This window comes from Pyrus communis, chromosome 11, assembly GCF_963583255.1.
Source record: "Pyrus communis chromosome 11, drPyrComm1.1, whole genome shotgun sequence".
Classification (NCBI taxonomy): domain Eukaryota; kingdom Viridiplantae; phylum Streptophyta; class Magnoliopsida; order Rosales; family Rosaceae; genus Pyrus; species Pyrus communis.
In genome coordinates this window covers 1,361,717-1,383,034 of record NC_084813.1, presented here as the reverse complement: position 1 = coordinate 1,383,034, position 21,318 = coordinate 1,361,717, and the positions used below count along the sequence as shown (strand labels likewise).

General features: G+C 37.1%; 3 protein-coding genes and 1 pseudogene across 5 annotated transcripts; 2 read left to right on the top strand and 2 right to left on the bottom strand.

Moving 5' to 3' along the window:
- Positions 1 to 1,176: 1,176 nt before the first annotated feature.
- LOC137708660 (uncharacterized) lies at positions 1,177 to 3,458 on the bottom strand. Its single transcript, XM_068447782.1, has 3 exons — positions 3,282 to 3,458; positions 2,480 to 2,728; positions 1,177 to 1,514 (listed from the first exon to the last, which is right to left on the bottom strand). Exons 1-3 carry the CDS (start codon positions 3,395 to 3,397, stop codon positions 1,436 to 1,438), a joined length of 444 nt encoding a protein of 147 aa, XP_068303883.1. The 5' UTR covers positions 3,398 to 3,458; the 3' UTR covers positions 1,177 to 1,435.
- An 817-nt stretch (positions 3,459 to 4,275) lies between these two features.
- On the bottom strand, positions 4,276 to 7,232 carry LOC137707935 (uncharacterized). The gene is made up of 2 exons (XM_068446879.1): positions 7,114 to 7,232; positions 4,276 to 5,021 (listed from the first exon to the last, which is right to left on the bottom strand). Exon 2 carries the CDS (start codon positions 4,939 to 4,941, stop codon positions 4,573 to 4,575), a length of 369 nt encoding a protein of 122 aa, XP_068302980.1. The 5' UTR covers positions 4,942 to 5,021; positions 7,114 to 7,232; the 3' UTR covers positions 4,276 to 4,572.
- A 121-nt stretch (positions 7,233 to 7,353) lies between these two features.
- Positions 7,354 to 13,337, top strand: LOC137707934 (serine hydroxymethyltransferase 3, chloroplastic-like). 3 transcript variants are annotated; one of them, XM_068446876.1, is made up of 13 exons: positions 7,354 to 7,450; positions 8,800 to 9,061; positions 9,661 to 9,856; positions 9,956 to 10,130; positions 10,204 to 10,321; positions 10,433 to 10,545; positions 10,675 to 10,797; positions 10,975 to 11,079; positions 11,213 to 11,299; positions 11,376 to 11,483; positions 11,736 to 11,808; positions 12,212 to 12,520; positions 12,679 to 13,337. In XM_068446876.1, exons 2-12 carry the CDS (start codon positions 8,842 to 8,844, stop codon positions 12,484 to 12,486), a joined length of 1,593 nt encoding a protein of 530 aa, XP_068302977.1. In that variant the 5' UTR covers positions 7,354 to 7,450; positions 8,800 to 8,841; the 3' UTR covers positions 12,487 to 12,520; positions 12,679 to 13,337. The 3 variants fall into 3 exon arrangements, with proteins under 3 accessions (XP_068302977.1, XP_068302976.1, XP_068302979.1); XM_068446875.1 differs by lacking the exon at positions 12,679 to 13,337 and having other exon boundaries at positions 12,212 to 12,661; XM_068446878.1 differs by lacking the exon at positions 12,679 to 13,337 and having other exon boundaries at positions 7,359 to 7,450; positions 8,800 to 9,058; positions 12,212 to 12,661.
- A 1,195-nt stretch (positions 13,338 to 14,532) lies between these two features.
- LOC137707692 (putative disease resistance protein At1g50180) lies at positions 14,533 to 18,275 on the top strand (annotated as a pseudogene).
- The last annotated feature ends 3,043 nt before the right edge of the window (positions 18,276 to 21,318 follow it).

Below are 21,318 nucleotides of genomic sequence, written 5' to 3'. Positions count from 1 at the left end.
AGGTTGAAACAGGATTGCACACTTGTCGTGGGATTGTAACTCAAATGACTAATATCACGTACCTAACATCCCGGGTTCCATCCTTGCTTCCCCAATGTCGCTTGTAATAGAAGGGTGGGGTAGTTATCAACTCCGTGACAATGCGTATGCACCTGATTGCTCGGTTGTCGATGACATGGACCTAGGAACTCACCCCTTATGTTCATAGATTATTAGTTATGTAAAATCGCCTAGGTTAAGAAAAAAGAGTAATGTTAGGTAGACAAACTTTTAAGACCAAATTTGCAAACCGTGTGATATGTCACCAAATTCCCATTTATTCTTTCACGACCGCTTAGGGTTATAGAGTTTGGCACCAATTGTGCTTGGATCAAATCGTTTACGAGACTATTGACGGATCCACATAGGAGCCAATATATGAAATTGCCCCCCTCACCACCTTTGCTACACATGAAATTGATAAAAGTTCATTTGTTATTCTTCTTGAACATAAATACTATTTAGACAAGATACTTGACAAAATATCTCAATCGAATCAAAGAGGTTGAAGTAGGGTAGGTAGCAAGGGGCAACTTGTCAAAGTGGTGTGCAGGTTTCATCTCGGCCTCGGAAGAAAGATAATCTTCCATTCCCCACTAATTGGTAATTGTTGTGTTCCTTCAACTTCTACCAAATTCTTTCTATGCTCGTCTCTTTTAATTCTTGTTTCTGGTTCTGGCCTGCTGGCCATTGCCTTGCTTTGGTCTTGTATGTTAATGTTTGTCTCTCTTAATAAATTTGGTCTTTCATAAAGACACCAAAAAGAAACCAGTTGGACTTGATGGTCGTGAATTTTTAGATTGGCCATGTTACAAACTATTGACAAGATCATGGTATAAACTATTCTTGCTCATTAGAGAGGCTGATTCGAACTCAACTGCAAACAGTAAACAGTGGCCACTCTCCTAACTAAGCACTCGTTTGAAAGTGTTTTTAAAATAACTTAAAAACACTCTTGGTGAAATTGTTTTTGGCTTCCAACAACATTATGTAGGAAGCACTTCAAGTATTTTTCCAGGATTCATTTGCATTTTTAGTAAGGATTAATTCCAAAAACACTTCCATCAAAAGTGATTTTGGTCATTTTAACAGAACACTTTCCAAACGAACCCTAAGTGGTATAAAATTAACCTCATGTTTAACCATATGAAAATCATGTAACTCATATATCTTAAACATTTGCATACATAAAACATCAAAAGTAGGTCTACAAAACGCAAAAGACACACTCCGTCCTTCCTATATCTTGCACTTTCTTTGTTATTCAAAAGCCAACACTACAAACAAAAGGAAAACTGCAGGACCTTTTAGCAGCGCATATGAGACAGCAATAGTAAGCAAGCAAGCCCTCCCCCGCCATGAGAGTCTGAGATGAGAGCTTCGTTCAGCTTTTTCTTTATCCTCGAAGAAGAAGACTGACCCCAAATGAAATTGTGCACCCTATAAGCCCGAATATAACCAAGAACCCGTATTTCCTGTCATTTTACAATAACAAAGTGTAAATTAAGTCTGACATGTTATGGTGCTGGTCACGTAAAAATTTGTGTCATTGATAATTGAAATCTTATCAATCTGAATATATTATCGATCAATATTTACAGTCTTATAACATAAAATATCATGCGAGGTAGATATTAACAAAAGAATATGGCTTAAAATTGTATATATAGGAAATAGATTCTCTTCGGATCTCTTCCTTCAAAATCATTAAGTCAAGTGATCCGGACCCTTGAAATTTAATCCAACGGTTAAAAACAGAGAAGTTAGTAAAAACTTTTAAAAGTTATAATAATTTTTAAACATTGGATTAAATTTCAAAGATCCAGATCATTTAATTTGATAGCTTTAGAGAAAAAAGATCCATATCTCTTTTTGCATATATATACATATACACGCGCTAATTTATTGAGAGGATGTACTTTGTAGGATTATTCACACTTAAAGACAACTTTTAAACTTGGACAAAATAAAAAAAAATTGTCATCCATTTCTTCATTCAAAATACCTTCAATATAGTAAATAATTCCAAAATAAATCCCCTCTAACAGACGAGGACTAATAGTTCATCTACACACCCATCTCAAATTTCTCGATATCTCCATTTCTCTATTATGAAAATGAGACGAATTCATAATGGATACTAATTAAGATCCATTTAATTTGTTTTCACCTTAAAACATCATTATCACTATTAATCGCACCCTTATATCAAGATGCTTTTATATTAAATGAGTTTATTTTTTTGTTGAGTTCCAAATTAAACGGATCTTTGCCGACATCCAATAGCAATCTAATAAATTGACTTACCACATCTACATATGACTATTCTAAAATACGAATGATAAACTACAAATATTGATAAATCATCAAACTAGCTAGTGAAAATAGCGAAAGGAATTGGTAAGATTGTAAATTGGTGGAAAGAAGAGGGCATATATACCCGATGGCGAGGCGCTTCATGGGGTCACCGGTGGCGTAGCCTTTGAAGTAGAAATAGCGAGTGAAAGTGAAGAGGAAACCAAGGGCGGCGGAGATGCAAGGATGCTTAAGACCTCCCAATACCAGAAGCACAAAGAACATAGGCATCATTTCCAGAGAGTTCTGATGCCCTCTTTGCACACAGTTGAACACTTTTGCATCTTTGCTCTCCGATTCCGACGCATACATGGTCGGATATGGCACCTTGTACCTGCGGCGGTGGTGACCATTTCCAATTAATTGACGATAAACGATAATCAATTAGACAAACGATAATGGTAATTATGCTGAAACTAAGGGAGAGAGATTCGAACTTAGCTACAAAGGCTATAAAGGTGAATCACACTGCTCTAACCAATTCGACTAATTCAATTTCAAACAAATAAAGATGAAATAATTACGCTAAATTCATTTACACGAGAGAGATTCGAACATAGCTACAGAGATAGATCATACACCTCTAGCCAACTAAACTAACTCAATTTCAAACAATTAACAATAGGTGATAATAAATTTGACAAATGAAAAGATAATTACGCTAAATTTATGTACACTGCGAGAGGGAGATTCGAACTTATCTACAAATGCAGATTACACGGCTCTAGCCAACTCACCAACTCAATTCCAAACAATTAACAATAAATTTGACAAACGATGTAATAACTACACTAAATTCATCTGAAATACGACAAAGGAGTTTCAAACTAAACTCGCGCTAATTTAGTGAACTCGACTAAGGAAAGGAGGAAAAGATTTATGCATACCTTTTTCTGGCCCTGCCAACTTGGAAGGCCATCCAGAAATTGAGAAAAGTGTAGAGAACGACGGCGAGGACTACATAGCCGTATTCTTTGGGCAGCAATTCGACTGCAGAAGTCATTTTCTCTTCTTCTCTTCTTTACGTGGGTTTAATTTGGGCATTGGATATCCACCTTTACTAGTCTTATACTTGTTTACCGACTTTTTCTCCAAGACAACTCAAGAGTTGAATATTTCTACAGTCGTATATACAGAGGGCCACTTTGCTCACTGCTGACGCTCACTTTCATTGATTACTGTTCGTTTTTTTAAATTTTTAGATGACATCATTGATTGCTGTTATATTCGTTTGATATAATTGTTTTAACAAAATTGTTATTTTTACTGTATATTTATATCATCATTTATTATTATTTTCTCACGAGACCGTATGTGTTGATGAATTCTACTTTTATTAGAGAGATGATACACATAATATACAAATAGAAATGTAGCACTACTCTTAATTTAATACACAAAACTTAAAATTTAAACTAGAGATTTAACGGTGGTGCATTTTTGCTCATTACCCTAAAGGGTGGCAATGCTCACCACCTATTTAGATGAGTATAAATTTTGAATTGTGTTTATCCACTGTACAAATGTCAAAATTTTAAATTTATCTAACGATAATAAAAAATATGCTAAATATTACCATCACTAAAGTTGGTGAGCAAAAAATTTAGGAAAAACGCACCCATCAAATACGTTGACCCAAAACAACAAAATAAAAAGATAGCAAGTACATTAGTTTTTTAGAGTGGCTGGTTTTCGTGATCGACTTTTCCTCCATGCAATGCATCAACTTTTTTTTTAACTTCAAAAAAATAAAAACAATTAATGGTAAGTTATGATTATCAATCCCTTCTGGAAGCTGGAGAAACACTCGCATGCAATGCATCCCTTTATTTTTGACATTTTTTTTTTATAATCTTTATCTTTGACATTAACTCCAACCAATTTTCCAAAGATTAATATTGTATGCAACAATTGTAACTACAAGGACAAAAGTGGACGTTTTCTACAAGTACCAAAATCATACATTTGGCCAAAACAAAAGGAACACGAGAACAAAACAAAAGGGGAGACTAAAACAACACAGAAAGTAGCCATTACATACAATGATACAAGCCATAACATTCCACATAAACATTGTAAAATCCCCAGAGGCAGAGGGCCTAAACGCACGACGACGACTTAGGCTATATTTTGCAGAGTGTGCACTTCTGACTGCGACGCAATGCCTGATCGACTGTGTCAAACTTCCCAATTTTTCCCGTCGAAATGCTTAATCTCAACACAAGTGAGTGTTCCAGGATCAACACACCTAAACGTGATTGCGACCCCATCAGGGTTCTCGCGTTGATAATAGAATGAAGTTATCCCACAAACCTTACAGAACGTGTGCTTTGCCGTATGAGTACCGAAGGTGTAAGTTGTAAGAAACTGCTCAGAATCACCCAAAAGTTCAAATCTTTCAGTAGGGACAACAAAAGCGGTGGTACCCCTCATAGAGCAATTCGAGCAGTTGCAACTAACAGCCACAACACTGCTAGGCGCCTTCACTCGCCATCTTACATTCTTGCAGTGGCACCCGCCTTCATGTACTACCAACGCAGAGTCCATGCCTCACGATTCTAAGTCTTCAACAGTACCGCTAATGAGCAGGATTATTTCTTCGAATTTCTAAACGCACGCGTTCAAACCTGTCAATAAACAGCACATCATAACAATTTGTTGCAGTAGATGGAACCCAAATATACAATTGCAATTCCAGTTCATTCAAGTCGATCTTACTCTAGTTTAATGGTCAGTCAGTGCAGAATCGAGATTTAGATTACCATCTCATCAAAATACAAATCCGCACTTGAGCAGAATAAAATACAAGAAATAAAGATACTGAATAATTTACGAGGTTCGACAAAATTCTACTTATGACCCCGGAGAGAAATTGCTCACCCACTCACAGAATTCCCCGAGCGCTCACTCTACCCCAAGAGTTTCTCACTCTGACTTCTATTTTCTCTCCTGTGTTCTCTTTCAAATGCACTTACAGTGCATGAATATTGCCTTCACTTATAGGCATACACTAGCAACTATGCCAACAACCACGACCAGAAAGTCTTAAGCTCACATGGCATATTCAACACCCAGCCTACCTAGCCTACAACTTGCAATCTTTTCCTCCACCAAGCCAACAGCATTGAAGAAGGAGGAAACTTACAATTATGCAATACACAAAGTCACAAATGGTTGCTGCCATTTCCTTGTAGCATTCACAAAGTTACACATGCAAAATTGTTGTCAACCCATAATTAATCCCTAATTTATGAGCCAATAACAACAGTAAGGCCAGTTCATTGAGGCACCAACAAACTGGATAAGATAACGAAATCCAAGCATGGTGGGCGGATGTGATAGGTTGTGATCAATTAAATGGACTTGAGTCCAGTCAGTAGTTTGTTGTGTCAAAATGTGAGATGAACTGAACTGATAAGGGCCCAATCTCATCCAGCCCACCAAACGGACCCATAAAGGATTGACATCGAAGATAAGAATCGAGATGTGGCTCAAACAAGAAATAAAGATGTGACTCGAGATAAGACTCGAAATGTTTGTCCAAATATCAAATCTCTCATTGAGATAAAAACAGTATTTCATCAAAGACGTCGTAACAGATGAGTACAGATGAGTACCTACAAATTACAACACATCGATTGTGGTGGATGAAAACTACTGCTTGACTTGGAAGCTCAATAAATTAACAGGACAAACAATTACTCTGCCTTCTTATATGTAACGCCCTACTCCATCTGCAAGACTTGAACCAATTGTGCAGATAGGATACAGCGAAGAGAGCTTCTTCGCCATGTTCGTAGTGGGAGTGGCATTCCCAATTCAAGAGAGCTCCCAGGACTAATCCTAACATGCCCAAAACTGTTACAATATTTGGGTCAATTAAGATCATGCTATGTTTAAAGAAGTAGAAGAATCTCAAGAGGGCAGTTGAGGAAGAAACCACAGTTTTCAAACATTCTACTTTGTGTTTCTGTATACGTAGAATAAATCAAGTAAACCTAGAATGCTAACCCAACTCCGCACTCATTTCGACTTTCTTCTCTGCGTTTTCTACATTGCCCCGGACAGAATTTCCCGGTATGAAAATAGGAAGCCAAGAGTTCAACTCTAAATAAGAAATAAACAAACCTGAGGATTTATCTGATTTGATTGCTGTAATGGCATTTGTTAAAACAAAATCATATGTAATGGCCTCAATCCACAAATCCAAGAGTGAATTTATCTGGTTACCTACCCTAAGGGGAAGGGGTGGGCTTAGCCCATTGTGGTTCAAATTCGTATTTGACGAAAATTGAACCTAAAACCTCTTACTTACTAATGACAGAAATATCACTAAACCGTAGTATTAAGTGGCAACGGAGCGTGTGTTAAAAAGGTCAAAAAAAGCGTGTGGACAGCACCGCCCTAATCGTTTTTTCTATAATTTGAATTTGTTTGCCATAATTTTGCTATATATTTATCACTCTCTATCCCTTTTTCAGTTCTTAATCTTCATTTCTCTTCCTCTTCTTCTTCTTCTTCTTCTTCCACAGCTAACAGTCCTAAGTCTTAATTGGTACACAATTTTTTTTATCAAATATTATGAAAAACCTACCCCCATTCCCTTTGGTTCCAACTTCCAAATGAAAACATATAATTAAGCAATTACAAAATATTAAAATTAAAAACAATAAGAAAACAAAAGTAGTAAGAATTGTGTAAATTGGAAAGAGAGGGAACCTGATTCCGCCACCGCTGCAAGTCAAAGGGCATCTGGACAATATCCTTTGAGGACTTGTAGAACATAATACCAAATTGGCAGCTGCTGGCGGCGGCTGCTGCTTTTTTTGTGGGGGGCTCTTTAAGGGACGGCCCAGCCCACGGCTGAAGTAGCAGGCTGTAACCCATTCTTCAGCCCACTTATAGCCCATACTTCATTTTTTTAGTCAAAAAAATGAAAAAATAAAATAAAATCTTTACTGAATCAACGAAAACAGTCCCGACATCCCTACCTTCTCAGCAGTCCAGCCTCCACTTTCTCCTCCTCCTCCTCCTCCTCCTCCTCTGTTCTCACTCTGTAAGTCCTTCTTGTTATTCTTCCTTAAAATTAGGGGCTGAGTTAATTTCCTAATTATGTTTTAGGGAGCCGATTAACTTAGGAGCCAGTGAATTGTTTCGGTTAATACTCTCTGTATGTGTAGTTTCATATTTCAGGAGCTTCCAGTTTCAGTGGCCTAACAGTAACAGGATAGATAAACTGACTTGTTTGATTTTCATAATTTGTTGTTTGACTGACTGACATGGTCGTTGTGATTTGTTGCTTTAGTAAACTACAACTTAAGCTAGTTTTACATTGTTTTTCAATTCCATGGATGTTTGTTGTTGATGTTTTTTTTGTTTTTCTTTTAATTTTTTGCTAATGTATAGCCGTGTTTAAAGTATCTACGAGATTGTCGATATTTCAGTCGAAATATTCGAAAAATCAAGGATGATTATGGAAATAGGGTGAAATGTAAACTCCACCTTATTTCGGCGAGATATAGGAAAATCAACGAATATCAAGGATGCTTACCAATTCACCACATAAATTTTGCTGGAGCTCAATGCAGATTTCGAACTTTTGATTTTTTTTTTTTTTTTGAGAAATTTTTCTCAAATTTTGACTAAATCTGAATGAGTTGATATACCCACCCATTGCAAATTTCCATAATTTCCATTGAAGGCAACCAATATCGATATATCCATCGATATTTCAATAAATTTTCATATTGATATTTTCCACCTATATCGATATTTTAAGCACTGTATAAGTATGCATTTTGAGGTGTAAGGCTCATTACGCTCCCTAGAGTAGGCGTATCTTTCTTAAATTTATTGTTTCCTGCTTGTCAATGAAATTCACTCGTGCGTGTTATAATACCGTTGGATTTCTATCGGGGAAATGATTAATGAAATAGTCTTGTTCATGTTCCATGTGGCAAGTAAATTATTATGAATATGATCGACAATGATCAATGAGACGGTCTTATTTGTTGCCCTTGTGGAAGCTTTAAAAGTAGCAATTATCAACGAGTTATGAGTGTTTCATTAGCATTGGGAAACAGTTCCCTTTTGAATTGGCAGTAGCCATCATGTGTGAAAATAAGTTCTGAGGAGTGAAATACTGTATGTTGGGTTATTTATCCATGATGTTTACTACTTTATGAAAACAATTTATATACTTTCTCTAATGACAAATTTGGAACTCTTGTATATGCTTTTTCTTCGTAAGAATATAGTGGTCTTTACCATGTGGATATGCATGTATATAATATATATATATATATATATATATGTGTGTGTGTGTGTGTGTGTGTGTGTGTGTGTGTGTGTGCATTCATATCATTTGTATGTTAAACTTGTGCTGACTGCCAAGAGTTTCTGTAGAATCTGTAGGAAGCTTTGAAGGTTTAGTATTTGGAAGTAAAGATGCAGGCTTGCGGTGGAGCTGCAGTGATGGGTTCTCTTCAACAACCCGCTTGGACCAAAGGAACAATTTTTTCAAACAAGGGGCTAACCGGCAGTGGATTTTCCCATCAACTAAAGTTCAATTGTGTGAAGCCCGTTAGATCTTCTTCTTACATAGAAGGAAGCTTGGTTACTGGAAGGCCATCCTCTTCTGTCACTGTACCTTTGCCTGAAATTGGTGGTAATTCTACTCCAACCTGTGAACTGATATCAATAATTTCTATTTACTTTTGGTTCTATTTGTAAATTTTATTAAAATGCATGTCAAATTTTTGTTCTGAGATTTCTACGGCAGGAATAGTTCCGGTTTTTCAAATTTTATGGTGTTATAATATAATTTTGATTTCGGTTTCTCTTAAGAAATACAAAAATCGAAACAACTATCAATTTGCTCAGCATCTGCCAGAATGGTAATCCCTTATATTGCTTGGATTTGATGCTCTGTGTATTTATTTTCTTAATATCTACTTAGCATAACTACAGAATTTCATTACTCAATTCTATGACGAAACCTTATGAATAAACATCTTTAATAAAACCATATGTTCCGGCTGTATTTTCCCAACTTCTGATGTAGTATGAGTCATTGGTTAGTAGCAGGAGCATAACTACAGAATTTCATTACTCAATTCTATGATGAAACCATCCTTATGAATAAACATCTTTAATAGAACCATATGTTCCGGCTGTATTTTCCCAACTTCTGATGTAGTATGAATCATTGGTTAGTAGCAGGAGTTATGTCTGACTTGTTCATGAATTGTATAATTTGGTTTACAGGTAATGGAAGCAGTTTTGTAGACAATGGATTAAGTGAGGCTGACCCTGAGGTGCGTGCTATTATTGATATGGAGAAGCAGCGACAGTTCAAGAGTCTTGAGCTTATTGCCTCAGAAAATTTTACTTATCGGGCAGTGATGGAGGCAGTTGGCTCATGTCTAACGAACAAGTATTCAGAAGGTTTACCAGGTAAAAGGTACAGATACAGACTCAGAGTAGTAATATGAGTTCAATAGGGATCTTCCGTTAAAATTATTTTTCTTGGTGTAGCTCATCATTTGATTGTACATATCAGGTACTATGGTGGCAATGAGCATATTGATGAGCTTGAAACACTTTGCCAAAAGAGGGCTCTTGATGCATTTCACTTAGATGGAAAGAAGTGGGGTGTTAATGTTCAACCATTATCTGGTTCCCCTGCTAATTTCGAGGTTTATACCGCAATTCTTAAACCTCATGATCGTCTCATGGTAAGTTTTCCTCCTGGATTTGGTTTACTCTATATTGGTGGCTACTAGCTATTAACATGTGCATGCAACTCAGGGTTTGGACTTGTCTCACGGAGGACATTTGTCTCATGGTTTCATGACTCCTAAAAGACGGGTGTCAGGCACATCCATTTATTTTGAGTCCATGTCATATCGACTCAATGAATCCACAGGTGCTGCATTTTGTTTCCGGATAAGACTATGTTGCCTTTCAGATTTGTTAAGGGTGTAATTGTTATTCTTTGGAATGAGGTTGGTTATTTTGTAACAAAAACAAAATGCAGGTCTGGTTGATTACGACAAGCTTGAGGAAATGGCTGACCGATTTAAACCAAAACTCATTATTGCTGGGGCTAGTGCTTACCCTCGAGATTTTGACTATCCTCGCATGAGGAAGGTTAGTATTTATGTATTCATTCCATATAAATAAATTTAATTCGCGTAATGGATATGGAATTCATTATCATTTATAAGCAGTGTGTTTTTCCTTGGCAACTAATGAATTACATCTAATTTGCATTGGAAGATTGCGGATTCGGTTGGTGCTTTTCTTATGATGGATATGGCTCACATAAGTGGGCTTGTTGCTGCTTCTGTGCTTGCAAGTCCCTTTGACTACTGCGACATTGTGACAACAACAACACACAAGGTATTGTTCAAACTCATATATTTATATTTTACCAAATTTTTCCAAATTAAAAAATTTCACTTGAATGGACTCTTAGACATGCTAAAACGCAAATACTTCGTCAGTAGCCTCATCACATGCTTCCTTGTTGTAATCCACATTTGGATGATCTCACAAATTTAAGACACTTCTTTTCAGTCTTTAAGAGGTCCAAGAGGTGGGATGATCTTCTTCAAGAAAGATACAGTTCTCGGTGTTGATTTAGAAACTGCCATCAACAATGCTGTTTTCCCAGGTTTACAGGTTAGTTGTACTTCTTTTCATGATAACAAATCTCATCGATGCGATGCCTAATTATTTATTTATTCTTCTATAAATTAAACATTTATTTTGAATTTTGATGTACAAAGGATAAAGGCTTGAGTTCTTTATGCAGGGTGGTCCTCATAACCACACTATTGGGGGCCTTGCAGTTTGCTTGAAGTATGCACAGTCCCCAGAATTTAAAGCTTACCAGAACCAGGTACTGTAATATTTTTTCCTAGTGTAAAAATGGTCGAAGACATGCCCTAAGTTAGTGTGGATACTGTACCTTGTAGGTGGTGTCTAATTGCAGGGCTCTTGCTAGCCGATTAACTGAACTTGGATACAAACTAGTTTCTGGTGGAAGTGATAACCATCTGGTTCTTGTGGATCTCCGGCCTTTAGTAAGTTCCTAGTCCTAGATTGTTAATTAATTTACTTGTTTGGATTGATACTAATTTCTAATTGCTGCTTATATGAGAACTTGTCCTGAGATGTGGACATTTAAATGGCTTTTTTTTTTTTTGCGTTTTCTCATTTGTGAATGACATTATAGGATATTAATTAAGGATTAAAGTTATTATTTGGTCCTGTGCATTAGGTTATATACCCAAATCTTATTTTCCAATGTTATTGCTCATTTCCTTTATCGACAGGGTATCGATGGAGCTCGAGTGGAGAAAATTCTTGACATGGCTTCTGTCACCCTTAACAAGAACTCAGTACCTGGTGAGTGTACAGGTCAATTTGGTTGAAAAAATTGAAGAGAACTTTTGGATTTCAGAATAAGGCTAATTTAGTTCATGAATGCTATGAAGTTTTACATGATCCATATTTGAAATAGTTGTATGCAAGTAATCATACGAAATGGATGTGTTTTCTTTAGTTCAAATGTAGGAAGATATATATATCCTGATAGTCTAATCAAGCCGTTTGCATAATTTCACCCGATACACTAAGGGTTCCAGACTTTTACTTTTGGTTTCAGGCCTATTTGGCCCTACTGGGTACTTGCCTAGTTTTGAAGGTCTTTATCTTTGAGCTATTTTGTTAGTGTAGTTCTGGTTTTTATGTCTCTGAGCTATTTTTTGTTTTGCTCTTGATCTTACACCTGCGATGTTTGATGACATAGGTGATAAAAGTGCTGTAGTGCCCGGTGGCATTCGCATTGGAGCACCTGCCATGACGACAAGAGGATTCACCGAGAAAGAATTTGTAGCTGTTGCAGACTACATTCATGAGGGTGTGCAGATAACAATTGATGCTAAACGCGAGGCCTCAGGATCAAAGCTCCAAGATTTTATGAAGTTTGTAGCTTCCCCTGAGTTCTCCCTAAAGGACCGAATGTCAGATCTGCAGAGAAGAGTTGAGGCCCTTACCACCCAGTTCCCATTGCCTGGAGTATAACTCAGTGGTTAATGTTATCATAAGGAAATACAAGGTTATTACTTCTGTTGAAACTTAAGTTAGCATGCTCTTTTCGGTGGATACTAGATATTCATCTTCGGTTTTGTTCCTGTGCGAAGGTGAGGAAACGAGAGCTAAATGACTTTGCGTATGTGAAGCGTTTGAACTTACCATATCAATGGCAAGTGATAGGTTACTCAGAGTTGATGCTCGCTTGGTAAATATAGGGTAAAGCCTACGGTTGCAAATTCTGCAGAACATGAAATGGCCAAGAGAGAATGCCGTGTATAGCAACCCACGCACTCGTGGCGGCAGAGAAACCAGCGCTGACCAGCTCTGGCTGGCGGCAGCACATTCCTCAGATCGACTACGTCCGAAAGACTACATTTTCCAGCGTTGTAGACAAGGTTTTTAACATAAGTTAGCAAAACGCTTGACTCGGATCCCACATGTTTTTATAACTGTCAAACTCAACGGTGACGACCTTGTTTCCAGAGGGTGTGAAAAGCCGAATCAGAGCTAAATAAACCAAAGCACCCACTAGAATTGTGAGGGGATGTTTGACGACGGAGGATATGCCATCACCGGCTTACGCATCATTCAGGGCCTTCACGACGACAGAGAAATGGGTTATAAAGTCGGTGAGCCTCCCCATGCTGGCGTCCCAAAGGCTCCGCCAACACTTCTAGGAGGGGGGGAGGACCATCAACTTGATTCTTAGTCCCCCAGAAGGGAGTGCATCACCTTGGAAGGTCATCTTCTTTCAACAGTTCTGATTCAAATGTTAAATCACACAATAACATGTTAACAAGCTTGATCAAGTTAATATACTCAGAAAATATGATTTCTCATTGCGTTGATGTTATCGAAGCTAAGGGTAGCTGTCTTCTTTTCATTTGGACAGTAAATTTCGAACATTCATTTTCTCGCCTTGCACATTTTTGTTACGTAAAACCTATATATGGTTATAATCTTAGGACAAAACGAATTTTATCACTATAAGGAGCTTATTTTTTTACTTAGTTATCCTTACGAAAAGTTGCATGGATACAAAAGAACCATATTAGTAAAAGTATAATCATAAAGAGATTTTACCGTATTTTATGTCATTTCACAGTAATTGTCTTTCTTTTCATTTGCGGGAGCATTAGATTAATAGGTCCCCCATTGGACCTTGTATTGAAGATGCGAAAGTTTTTATGTCCAAGATATTTTAGCCCATATTCGTCTCGTCATCAGGCCAATGAGATGCACAAACTTATCCTTTCCCCATGCCTTTGTAAATACATCTGCCAATTGGAAATGAGTAGGAGCATGCAACGGACTAATTATTCCAGCTTGCAGTTTTTCACAAACTATTTGACTGTCAATTTTAATGTGCTTTTTATGTTCGTGGAAAACAAGATTCATTGCAATGTACAAAACTACTTGATTATCACAATACAATGGTGTGGGAGCTGTTGATTGAAAATTTTTGTGGTGCTCTAAAACCTTGTAAAGAAAATAGGAGGCGCAATTGTTTTTTTTTTTTTTTTTTTAGGACAAAGGTAGCTTTCATTACCAAGAGAGCACAATTACAGACAAAGGGGTCCAAATACACAGTAAGCACAAAACAAAAGTGAACCCCCAACACTAAACAAAAAGCCCAACCCGAGAGAAGGGCCCAAAACAGAAAACCCTACAAGACTAGCTTCCTCCGCCGCCGTCGAAGAACTGGCCGCTGATCCAGCATCCTAGGCCAGAGCTCTCACCAAACACACCCCCAAAGAAGAAGGCTCCATTGTCCTCCACCAAACGCCACACAAATCGAAACCGCAGCCACCAAAGAAAGAAGCCAAAGGGAAAGAACTTTCCCCCAGCAATAAAGCCGAAAACGGCATACAATTGGAGGGTGGTGGTGTGGACACCATATGAGCCGAAGCTCTGCACACCTTCCTAGAAAACCGCAAACCGCGGGTGGAAGAGATGGTTGCAGAATCATACATGTGTGAGAATGAAGTAGGACCGAAGCAAATGGAAAAGTCAGAAAATGGCTAGATTAGAGTCATGGAGGTGGAAAAACTTGACGGAGAAGAAGAAAAGGGAAAGTTGGAAGTGGGACTGTTGGATCAAGACCAATGGAAGGTTAGATCGAAGGTCGCAGGGGGGGATCACCAAAAAAGACGGTCAGAAAAACAAGGAGAAAGCCAATCTCATAGAGAAGGGAAGAGAGATAAAAGAAGAAGAAGAAAAAGGGAGGCCACTGACCCTGGCCTTCGCTAGCGCCGGCAGTAGAGCAAGTGGATGGAATTGGGAGCACTCACACACAGGTGAGAAAGTATCTCACACAGAGAGAAGTTCTCTCAAGCAGAGAGAATTTTTTTTCAAGAGGCACAATTGTTTTGAATAAATTTCTTAATTTGATTCTTACCCAGTATTGTATACAAGATCCACAATTTCTTGACTTGCCATAATAATGTGGTTCAACTTTGCTTTTGACGGGAATCGAACATAAGACATCTCACTTACAAATAAAGAGAACTGTAATACTAATAATGTGATTCAACTTTACTTTTGACGAGAATTAAACTTAATATCTGTCACTTACAAATGAAAAGATGTACCACTTGACCTCACTTACCATTTGTGGGATTTGACTCTAATAACATAACTGTAAAGGTTTTCTTGCATCTTGAAGGAAGGAGTTGACCTTCACAAGATTGGTACAGAAATTGAGAACATTACCACCAGAATTTCAAATTTGCGGTCGACTTTGGAAACTTTCAACCTCAGAGAAATGAGGGAGGACGGAGGTGCCGCTTCCTTGCAATTGTACGAGAGGCAACAACTACTGAGGCGAAGTTACTCTCTTGTTATTGAACCCGATATCGTTGGGTTGGAGGACAGTGCGAAGGAAGTGATTATGCAATTGATGAAGGAAGACAAATGCCTTGTTGCTTCGATTTGGGGCATGGGCGGCTTGGGAAAGACCACTCTTGCGAAACATGTCTATCATCATAGCGAAGTTCGGCACCACTTTGTTGGTTTCGCTTGGGTGTGCATATCTCAAAGATGTCAAGTTAGAAATGTTTGGGAAGCAATTTTATTTAAACTCATCTCTCCTACCACTGAGCAAAGGGAAGCAATTGCAAAATGGAGGGATGATGAAATAGCCCAAAAGATTTGTCTTACGCTTCAAGACTCAAGATGTTTGGTGGTCCTTGATGACATTTGGAGCATCGAGGCATGGGAGTCTTTAAAAGCTGCATTTCCACGCGGGGGAACAAGGAGCAGGATATTACTCACCACGCGCAAAAAAGCAGTAGCTTTGTGTGCTGATAGAAATGGTTTCCTCCACCAACCCCGACCACTAAATGAGAACGAAAGTTGGGAACTGCTCAGTAACATAGCAATTGCTGGAAAGGATGATACAAGTATTTCCTCACCAAACTCTTCAATGACTTTTTATTATTATCATTTTAGATATCGCAAGAACTAATTTCGGAAAATATATAGCTTCTCTAGCTCGAATTCGAACTCAAAACTTCACGTGTGAGGATTGATCATAGCTCAGGAAATGAAAATTGAACTCTAGAAAACAGGATGCATTTGACATTCAGTTTTGTTAAAGATATCAATTGATACCGATTTCATTCTATTTAACTACTGTTAGATTGATTGTTTGATGGTTTATAATTAGGCTAATTGCTTGCAGTAAGCTATTATTTGATTTATTCCTAGTTTTTCACATTTACTTGTACAAATTTCTCCAAGACAATGCTATAAGAACTCTCCCGATTCCAACTTTTTCTTTTCTCCTCTTTTGTGACTTGCTTCCTCGATCTGTATAACTTACAATAAGATCCCGAAAACAAAAGTTCATAATGTATTGTCATTTGTCAAAATATTGATAATTGTTTACACTTTTTGTCTTTCTACAATTAATGACTGATTTTCTAAGTGTTGTTAATTAAGTTTTTTATTTTTTCAGACTCTAGAAGTTATGCTAAGAAGAAAGAATTAGGAAAGAAGATGCTTCAACACTGTGGAGGTCTCCCATTAGCCATCACTGTGCTTGCAGGACTACTAGTTAGAAAAGACACAGAGAATGAATGGGATATGATGTTAAAAAATGCTGAAGAATACATAAGGAGAGGTGAAGGTCACGAAGAGGAATACGCTGGTTCACTGTGGGTCTTGAAATTGAGTTATGATGATTTACCGTATTACTTGAAACTATGCTTTCTATATTTGGCTCATTTTCCCGAGGATTCATCCATACCAGTGAAAAGACTAACTCAATTATGGATGGCAGAAGGTCTTGTACCTTTCACACAGCTAAGACCTGCAGGTTCATTGGAAACGATGGAGGATGTATCATACAGCTGCTTGAATGAATTGGTGGAAAGGTGTATGGTTCAAGTTGGAGACCAAGGTTCGATTAGAAAGATCAAAACTTGCCACCTTCATGATCTTATGCGAGACTTGTGCTTGTTAAAGACGGGCGAGGAAAACTTTCTCCAGATTGTGAATTTTTCGCACAGAAATGAGGCAATGCATCTTTTTTCTTCTTCCACAGTAACCAAGGTTGCGTCAATGGGTAAAGTTAGAAGACTTGCAGTCTATTTGGAGGGGAGTGGTGATAAACTGGTTCCATCAAGAGATGAAAGTAATGTTCACATCAGGTCTTTGTCATACTTTACCCCGGTTGACTGGACACCAAGAAATATAAAGTTACTACGGCCAATTTTCAAGGACTTCAAACTGCTTAGAGTTTTAAAGTTGGAAAACATGACAAGAGAAGTAGAGCTATCGAAGGATATTGGGAGCCTAATCCACTTAAGGTTTATAAGTTTATTCGAGAGTAATATAAGACGGTTGCCATCATCCATAAGTAATCTGTTACTCTAGATTTACGCTTTTATGGTTCAGCAGTTATCCCAAATGTTATCTGGACGATGGACCAACTGAGACACTTATATTTACCCTTGAAATACAGTATAAGTGATAATGGCAAACTAAGATTGGCTCCTCTTCGCAATTTGCAGACGTTAAAATATGTTTCAACTCGCGATTCTGATTTGAATGAACTTGCTGATTTGACAAGTCTTAGGACACTGTTTATAGATGTGTACGAATGTGATTTGAGAAATCTGGAGAAAATCTTCAAGTCTACAAGCCTCAAATTCAACCATCTTCAGTCCTTATCTGTGCGTAACTTGCGTGTGCAGGACTCGAGAGTTATATCAATGATAGTGTCAAGTTGTCCTCAGGTATGCAAGTTGCGTCTGCATGGGCTAACCACAGAGCTACCAAATGACCTCCAGTGCTATCCAAACCTCATCAAGTTATCATTATTTGCGACTCATCTCAAGGAAGACCAGATTACAATTCTAGAGAGGCTGCAAAACTTAAGAGTTCTACGCCTTAGCCAGAGTACTTTTGAGATGAACACAAAGACATTGAAATGCTCTGCTGGAGGCTTTCCTCGTCTTGAATTTCTTTCACTTCGCAGGATGCACGAAATAGAGGAGTGGATGGTGGATGAAGGAGCCATGCCTTGTCTTCGCCGATTGTATATTGAGCACTGTGGAGGCTTGAAGAAAGTTCCCGATGGGCTGAGGTACATTACAACCCTCAGGGAATTAGCCATCACTGGGATGTCAAAAGCATTCTACGGTGGACTTGAGAAAGGAGGAGCAGATTTCTACAAAATCCAACATGTGCCTTCCCTTGATTTTGGACCAGCCAGTGAGGAGTTTCTCTCATCACTTGGTATGTATCATAACCAAGCCAACTTCTTCAATTAATTCATTTTTGTTATCTATGTTTCAACATTACAGTACAGTAGTTGATTTCTTTTGTCGTACAAATATATAGATCACTAATCTCAATATACAGATATAAAATTCCGGTGAAGGGAAGCATGAATTTCAATCGTCGACACACGCCATGATGATAAGGTAATTGTTGGAGTTTGAGACCCTCTTGTCCCACATTGGTCAACAGTATTTTTTCACTAGCCTTTATATAGGCTTATTCCTTTTTTCTTAGTAATTAGAACTTGGACCATTTGGAAATGGATTGAAGGCTTGGGCCTTATGGTTGTGTGGATTAGGCTTGAATATAATATAGCCTAAATACAATTAATATTAATTAATCAAGGGGCCTTGGAATTTAAAATTAATCAGATTCATTAATTTTAATTTTCGGATTAAGTTTTTTAATTAATTTATTAATTAAAAAACGTTTTAATTAAAAGACACAGCTATTAGAAAGAGTTGTACTTTTTGATTAAAAGATACAGCTATTAGAAAGAGTTGTGTGCTTTCAAATACACTAAACAGGTATTTGAAAGGGTGTGAAATAGCCTATATATCTGCAATCACAGTATCCAAGTGAGAATCATCTTTTCTTCCTTCTTATCTTTCGTACAAAATTTCCAGAGAGTAAACACACAAAGCAATTCGCTAGAGTTCTATAATCCAGTGCGGGTTGTAGAATTAGGTAGTTGTATCCTGGTCGAGCAGACGTTGTAGAACCACAAGCACAAGAGTGGGACGAAAATACTGTTCGAATGACATAACTTTTACGCTAGCCTCTACCTTCTGTAATCAAGTTATGTATTTATTGTATAATTTCATTCTGCACATCAAGTATATTTGGTAAATAAAATATTAGAATTTCAAGTTCTGTTTATTTCCGTTATTTTTGTTTATTTCTGAATTGTTCTCCAACAGTAATTAGAAGCCCAAGCAAATCTTTCATGTTCCACTGACGTCAAGGTTGTTTGCTGATTCTATTGCGAATGGAAGAGCACAGTTGATGCACTAGTACTTGTGTGATATATGCTTTTTTCCCAAAACATTTAGTTGGCCAAACCAATATATCCACTTTGATTAATGTTTTCCATGGTATGTGCTTTAGCTTATTGAGTTTACTGGATAGTTTTGTTACTGTCTTGCAGAAAAAATTGAACGAGAAAAAGCTCTCTGACCAAACCGCTATAGTGCTGAAAGCCTGAAGCTCTTCAGAACCTGCATTGCTTGCTGCTCAAATCTGGTTAAAATTGTTGAAGGCTTGAAGCATGTTTTATATTTTACTTATAGAGTAAAAGTGCTTCAGTTAAAGACATCATCTTCACGTTGAGTAATTTCTTCTGTATTGATTGACCGTTATTTATAGCTTCTCAATTGGATAGCAAAAAACATTTATGTTTTTAGACCGTTTTGAACAAAAACATTCATGAAATGGACTGTTATTATACTCGACGTGCGGTGACTCTCTCAAAGTGGGACTCCCTAAGGACTTTCCGTTGTTTTATACACAATGTTTTATAATGTTGGCACAAAAATTGTGCCAAAAACATGAAGGGGTGGAGAGTCTATGGATATATAGTCCCACTCTTGAGACTTTTTTTAATTCCTACAGTTTGTCAAGTATTTGATTCTTGGAATGGAGTGTTTCTCAGTAACCAGGAGACTAGCTACACTAAATTTAACTTCGTTAAGCAGCATATGTACGTTCCTGTTTAACTTCGCATATCATAGTCACCAAATTTTCTCACCATGACTGATGCTTTAGTACATGAAGTATGGCCCTTATGTAGTATAAATAATATCTGATGAAAAACTTTTCCAAATTTAAATGAACATATATTGTGATGTGATATGGGGGAACAAAATTTGATTGGTAAGTTTGACGAGTGTAGTAATGTTGTGTGAATAAATTTAAAAGTAACGGATAAGTTTACACATTTGTTGTACGTATGTTGTAAACTTGTAAACGATCGATGTTATTGTGACGCACTACGAAGCTAATAAAGGGTTACCATCGGAAGTCTTTGAATAACTAGTTCTTGAGTACACCAGATTTTTAAAGATATCCCAAAAGTTGTATTTGATTAAGGGTAATGTTAGAGAGACCAAATTTTTAAACAAAATTTTGTAAGTCAAATGATGTGGTTGTTGATGATTGAATTATTACTTAAGTGTTGATTAACGTGTTTATTTCTTATTGGTGACACATCATATGATTTGCAAATTTGGTTTAAAAATTAGTTTGCCTAGCATTATCCTTTGATTAATTCTTGAGTGATGATTACAATGAAACAACCAATGATTTAAATAAACAGATTACAATTCCCTGGAACAACTCAAAGGACTATGGTAATTAAAACGACATTAATGAAAATTAATCCAACGAAATTTGAAAGATTTAATTATTACTATATAAATTAAACTGCATTTTGGAGGCTAAAATGACCTCATATGGCTAAAAATCATCTTATGTCACAACAAAGTAGTAAGTTTGAATCGTGGCGTTATTCCCTATTCGAAAAGGTATCAACAGCCTAAATCTGAGCTCGGACGTGAAATATGTAAACTCTCACTGCGTCTTTTTATCTTTCTACGGTCCATTTTCTCTTCAATCTATTCGACCATTTGTTTTACATCATATTGGTGAACAATACTACATCAGTTCTAAGTATCAAATTGATGCAAAGAGCACAATTTTAATGATGATAGAGCAAATAGTTTATTAGGTATTGGTATGATGCCTAATCCTGCACAATACTAATCAAATAGTTAAGGCGCTGCATTCGCCGTTCTATCATCTATTTGTTTATTCTTAATCAGTGCTTTGGCTTGCCGGTTGCCACATATGTATACATATTCTTTTTTCCAACATTATTGTTGATTGCATCATACAACTACTATATATTAACATATGGTATTAATATGGCACTATTGCGTTTAACAAGATAAGGCACATTGCTTAAACCAATATAACCTCTAATATTCGATTTGACTTGACAATTGACACAGGTTAAGTAGATGCAAGGTTTTTCTA